The following is a 6,385-nucleotide window of genomic DNA, read 5'->3' on the forward strand; positions in this document are numbered from 1 at the left end:
CCTGAAAGTAATAAAGCAGATATATGTCAGAATTGAAAAGTCTTATAATCTACAAAGGGTTTGACTTACATTTACAAATTATTTGTATGAATTAAAATGCTCGAGTTGAGTTATGAAGTATTGATAAATGTTATTCTGACTCCTAGAGAGTTTATCTGAGCCTCAAAGTAAAGTCTTGGAAAAGATTATTCGAAAAAAGAAAATCTTGAAAAAAATATATTTAAAAGAAAAAAATATATACTTCGAAATATAAAAGGCTTCAGGCTTCAAAGCATTTGATATTGTCTTGAATTATCATCTGTCGATTAAAATTAAAGTCCAGAAGTACCTAATGTGGTATAGACAATACATTACGCATATGCAATGTGGTTTCAGAAAAAGTTACCATAATTTGTACATTCCTGTAAAAGGAAGAATTCAATCCCTGTTAGTATTTTGTCAAAGGGAGTATGATATAAAATGTCAATATTAAACTTTTAAGCGTTGTACTCTTTTTTGTTCGTCAAGGTTTTGCCCCACCTGGTTTTCCTTATCAAGTTTTTAATGAGGCAATTATGTGTATTAAAAATTGTTTTAATTTTGTTAAAAGTTGTTGTCTTTTTCCTTCGTTCAGGTTTTGTCCCCTTGATTTTCCTAACAAGGTTTTGGCTAACCAACTATCTTAAAATAATAGTCCTCGAAAGATGAATTTTAACACCTATTATGTGGATTGTGCATAAAATTTGTAATGAAACGCAATGAAATGTGATGAGTACATCAATTTCACAAGATATTATAACTATCTTATCATGTATATGATGCACAAATGTGAACCACTAAAAACCTAAATTGGCACCCAAAGGGAACCGAACCAAATATTTGTCAGGCTATTGTTCCCTTGTTCCCTCGAATATTTTTTGTGTGAGTTTAACTAAAATTCCTGTAAGATTTAACAAGCTTCAATCTGAAGTATGCATGAAATTTAAAGAATTATATGAATGCGACTTGAAACATCAAATGCTACTTATTATATTTTTGTGTATTTAAACCAAAAGAAAGCTGATGGTAAAAGGGTTAATTTCGTTTTGGCCCCCGATTTGTGACCAACTAACCGTTTTGGCCCCTATAAGTGTCCAGCAGTTCGATTTGACCCCAATTTCCTGTTTGTCCCCCACATTTTTTTATAAGCTTCTCCATTCTACCCTTATGGCAATTCAGTAATTTCAATGTGTTTTCTTTCTCTTTGTCCACCTCACCAAGCAATTTCCACGTCACATTTGTCCACATAAGATCGCCGGAATATGTCGTCGGACGGCATCTTTTTCCGGCGACCTCCATTTTTTTTTAATCTTCTTCTTCTCCAATTATCTCCTCCACCTCCATTCTTTCTCTTTCTCTTCCATGTCTCTCTCTCTCCCTATCTTTCTCTCTCTCTCTCTCTCTCTCTCTCTCTCCTTCCTCTTCTCTCTCTCTCAAAATTTTCAGTTCCCGGCGAAGGGTTTCTCTCTTTCTTGTCCAAGACCGCTCATTTTATCGGGCTAGTCGGACACCAGACTATCTCGGTTTAGGCGTCTATTGACACTTTTTGTCTCGGTCGAATGGATTGGGTAGCGGTCTTCCTGGTCTTTTTTCCACCCTGAGGCCCTGACCAAGGTAGACAAATTTTTTAGAAAAACGTATAACTATTGACTCTGGTAAACTTCAACCTTATCTTAATTAACCGTGATTACTCCTATAGTTAACATCATAACCACACTCTTGTGTTCCCTTATCTACTGGATATTTGATATCTTTGAATCTCCACCGTTCATAGTGAGAACTTAACAGTCGTTGACACGTTGACTTAAGGACGACAAGATATAAACATAATCCTAAGGAGTACACATGTCTCAATTTCTCACGATATTTTGTTTGTTTTCCGAGTCATTGATATTTTGCCATTTAAGTTCCATGTCTGTTGTTGTTTAACTTCCAGAGAGAGAGAAAGAGAGAGACTGAGAGTTTTTTTTTAGAGAGAGAAAGAGAGGAAGAGAGTGATTTGTTGTTTTGTTGTGATGAGAAGAAAAAGTTAGAGGAAAGAAAAAAGAGAATAGGTAAAGATGCCTGATCTTTAGTCTTTTCTTTTGGAATTTTGTAATTCAAAGGAAACAAAGAAGATGAAATCTCTGTTTCAATTTCTCTGGAGTTTTCAGTAGAATCTGACCGCTAACTTAAGTTAACAGATCCATTTCTTTAAGTTCAAGCATTCTCAACTATCACTAGAAAAAGAATAAGACACTATTGACAAGATTCAAGTAATTTTGCTTTTTTTCTTTTTCTTTTCTTCAGAGGTTTTGATTATAAATATCTTTAACCAGAGTTCTTCAAGTGAAATTTTCCTCTTCAATTTCGAAGGTATCTCAGTTAGATAAGTTGATTAATCGAGTGACTACTGAAATTCTTCATTCAAATCACTCTGTGGCGATTGAGGTTTAGGTTTGAAGGAGAAAGGTAATTGATGTTTCCGGAAGTGGAAAGAATCCTAAAAGACAATCGTTTATGAAAATTAGGTTAATTCTAGAACTTCGGAAACGAACACTGAGGATTTCGTAGTGTGTAAAAGAAGAATGGAGCTCTAGTAATCGAAGATTTCATTTGCTAAATCTGGATTCAGAGGAATTGCAGGTTCAGGTTAGTGATGGATTTTGTTAGGGTTTTTTTTTTCCCATTAACAAAGTTCTGAGTAAACCTAAAAGAATAGTACTAGTTTTTCTGATTGAAACAAAAAATATTTTTTTTGAAATTATATTACCATTTTTATGGTAAGATATTGTCTGAATCTTGTATTTTATTTTATTTTTTAAATCTTTGCAGCATTTACTGTGAATTAAGAACTGAGTTTGTTTGATTACTGAGAATTCCGGTTTTGGGTTATCAATCAAAAGAGGAAAATAATTTTTTTTTGTGGGTCTTGACCTAAATGATCAAATTTGTTGATTCTGTGGAAGAACAAAGAAAGGAGATGGAAAAATGCTTAGATTCACAATTATGGCATGCCTGTGCGGGTGGAATGGTTCAGATGCCACAAGTGAATTCAAAGGTCTTCTATTTCCCTCAGGGCCAGGCAGAGCATGCCCATGGAAACGTCGATTTTGGGAATTCATTAGGGATTCCACCTTTCATCTTGTGTAGAGTGTCAGCTGTGAAGTTCCTGGCTGATCCTGAAACAGATGAGGTTTTCGCAAAGTTAAGGTTAGTTCCTTTGAGGAACAATGAACCTGATTATGATGATGATGGGGTTAATGGCAATAATGGATCGGAGGTTCAAGATAAACCTTCATCTTTTGCAAAAACTTTGACACAATCTGATGCAAATAATGGTGGAGGTTTCTCAGTTCCTCGTTACTGTGCTGAGACAATTTTTCCTCGTCTGGATTATTCAGCCGATCCTCCTGTACAAACTGTACTAGCAAAGGATGTTCATGGTGAAACATGGAAATTCCGGCATATTTATAGAGGAACGCCTCGTCGACATCTTCTTACAACAGGATGGAGCACTTTTGTGAATCAGAAGAAACTTGTTGCTGGTGATTCTATTGTGTTTCTAAGAACGGAAAATGGAGATCTCTGTGTTGGTATTAGACGAGCAAAGAGAGGTATTGGTGGTGGACCGGAGTCGTCTTCTGGGTGGAATACGGCTTCGGGAAACTGTGTGTCACCATATGGGGGTTATTCTATTTTCTTGAGGGAAGATGGAAACAAGCTAATGCGAAATGGTAATGGTGAATCGGTCGTTTGTGGAGGTTTTCAAAAAGGGAAAGTAAGGCCAGAGTCTGTGATTGAGGCCGCAAATCTTGCTGCTAATGGACATCCATTCGAGGTTGTTTACTACCCCCGGGCCAGCACTCCTGAGTTCTGTGTGAAAGCTTCATCTGTGAGAGCAGCAATGAGGAACCAATGGTGTTCGGGGATGAGGTTTAAGATGGCCTTCGAGACCGAGGATTCTTCACGGATAAGCTGGTTTATGGGAACCATATCTTCTGCCCAGGTTGCTGATCCGATTCGTTGGCCTAATTCTCCATGGAGGCTTCTCCAGGTATTTCCATCGATATAGATGTCTCTTTCTTAATATGATGATGGCTTGCTTTCCATTTGTCTATACTTTTAATGAATGCTACAATTGATTAATGTCCTTCTACCACAAGTTATCAATATATCATTTTAGCCTGTAATTTACATAGATTAGAAAATAAAAATTGAAAAATGAGGTTTCTTTTGGCACAAGTTCATTAAGGATTGCAATAGCATTGTGAGAATGGTAAATAACACCGATATTGATGATATAGTCGATATAGACCCTGAGTACTTGCCTATTTTTGTTCACGGAAATAAATTTTTCTATACTAACATACTGTTTAACACATTTGATTTCTCACATTTTCGTTACTAAAACGCATATTGTAGGTAACATGGGACGAGCCTGATTTATTACAAAACGTCAAGCGAGTGAGCCCATGGCTTGTTGAATTGGTGTCAGGGATGCCTTCGATACATATGTCACATTTCTCACCTCCTAGAAAGAAGTTACGACTTCCTCAACACCCAGATTTTCCCCTCGATGGTCAATTTTCACTGCCATCCCTTTCGAGCAACCCTTTTGGGACCAGCAGCCCCTTGTGTTGTTTACCCGACAACACTTCTGCAGGCATACAGGGAGCCAGGCATGCTCAATTTGGTATATCTTTATCAGATCTCCACCTTAATAAACTGCAGTCAGGACTGTTTATGGCAGGTTTAAATCGTCCCCACAATGCTGCTCTAACTTCCCGGATTTCTAGTGGAGTCATTGTGAGCAACCCAAGATGTGAGGAAGACGTATCTTGCTTGCTTACAATGGGTAATTCAAACGGGCTTCCAAAGAAATCTAGTGACAGAAAACCAGCCCCGTTTGTGCTCTTTGGTCAGCCCATACTCACTGAAGAGCAGATTTCTCTAAGCGGATCGGGCGATCTTACTGGAAATGATTCACCAGAAGAGAATTCAGAGAAGACTACAAACTTCCATGATCGTTTGGTGTCCGGAATTCATCTAAATGGACCACAAAAGAACTCAGCATCTTACAAAGGGTTTCCTTGGTACAAGGATACACGAAAGACTGAGGTTGGTCTTGAAACGGGTCAATGTAAAGTGTTCATGGACTCAGATGATGTGGGTCGGACTCTCGATTTATCAGTTTTAGGGTCATACGAAGACCTCTACAGAAGACTAGCTAACATGTTCGGAATTGAAAGATCGGAAATGCTTAGCCATGTCCTTTACAGAGATGCAACAGGAACGGTTAAACACACCGGAGATGAGCCGTTTAGGTAATCTTTTTGTTTCTTTACCTCCAAAACCGTTTAAATCTCTTTTCTCGTTCGATTCTGATGGTGGTTTTTTCATTTGGAACCATTTCAGCGACTTCACGAAAACAGCAAGGAGGCTGACAATTCTAATGGATTCGAGCAGCGATAACATCTGAAGATAGTAAATGGATTATGAGCGAAATGGTTGATGAATATGTACAGTTGGATGACTAAGTATTTAGTTCTTGACTATTTCTCTTTTTGTCATGTTGTTTCTTGTTTATGAAGTTTATGCAAGAAACCGCATTTTGATCAATTTTTGAGGGATGAAGTTTATGTTGTGTTTCCCTAAATGATCTAAATCATCAATTTTCTATCTCTTTTTAAAGTATTAGGGTTTGTACTTGAATCTTAAATGTATTTCTCTCATAACTTTATTCTGCGTTATAAGATTTGATCTTATTCCTAATTGTTCTCTTCTTTTTCAATTATATGCATACAACACTGCTCCTTAGTCTTCTAATAGTTTCATGGAACCAATGGCGGATATGGTGAGCTTCCAATGACCTCTATAAAAGAACGAAGAATCTAATTTGTAGAATGAACAATCGAAAAGAAGCAACACTTGCTAACATGTAGTTCGGACGATGTCTCCGTTGATTCTGAATTACTCTTTACGTTGTCTTTTATCGGAAATTAATACATATCAAAATTTGACTAGATGAGGATATTAATAAGCCAGCTACGGAATGATAGTCATGGGAGAAAAACAAGGAAAAAACAACCAAGAGAGGAGACATTAAAAAAACCAAAAAATGGGGGTGGGTCACGTGTGGCAAACGTCATTAGGAGGTGCAAATGGTGCGGCGTTTTGATGGTTGAGCCTCTCTTTTTTTGTCATAGTTGACTACTACCACCACCATTTCCTCACCCACTATTTTCAACTTTGAGACCCTTTCTTTTCCCCAAGTTTCAAACTTCAATCCCCATGCACTCCAACAAGACCAAACCTACAACAAACAAAACCACCACCCAAACATGCCCCCTGCCATCCTCACTCTCTCTCTCTAATACTTAATTTG

At 37.4% G+C, this 6,385-nt stretch overlaps 1 protein-coding gene across 2 annotated transcripts; it reads left to right on the forward strand.

The window, feature by feature from the left end:
* The first annotated feature begins 1,826 nt into the window (after positions 1-1,826).
* On the forward strand, positions 1,827-5,772 carry LOC147568201 (auxin response factor 18-like). Of its 2 annotated transcripts, XM_086654631.1 has the most exons (4): positions 1,827-2,649; positions 2,833-4,054; positions 4,423-5,324; positions 5,416-5,772. In XM_086654631.1, the coding sequence occupies exons 2-4, from the start codon at positions 2,939-2,941 to the stop codon at positions 5,477-5,479; spliced, it is 2,082 nt and encodes a 693-aa protein (XP_086510757.1). In that variant the 5' UTR covers positions 1,827-2,649; positions 2,833-2,938; the 3' UTR covers positions 5,480-5,772. The 2 variants fall into 2 exon arrangements, with proteins under 2 accessions (XP_086510757.1, XP_086510758.1); XM_086654632.1 differs by lacking the exon at positions 5,416-5,772 and having other exon boundaries at positions 1,905-2,649; positions 4,423-5,328.
* The last annotated feature ends 613 nt before the right edge of the window (positions 5,773-6,385 follow it).

The sequence above is a fragment of the Eschscholzia californica genome, unplaced genomic scaffold (assembly GCF_041429995.1).
Source record: "Eschscholzia californica isolate CP2 unplaced genomic scaffold, dmEscCali1.0.p SCAF_1, whole genome shotgun sequence".
In the NCBI taxonomy this organism is placed as follows: domain Eukaryota; kingdom Viridiplantae; phylum Streptophyta; class Magnoliopsida; order Ranunculales; family Papaveraceae; genus Eschscholzia; species Eschscholzia californica.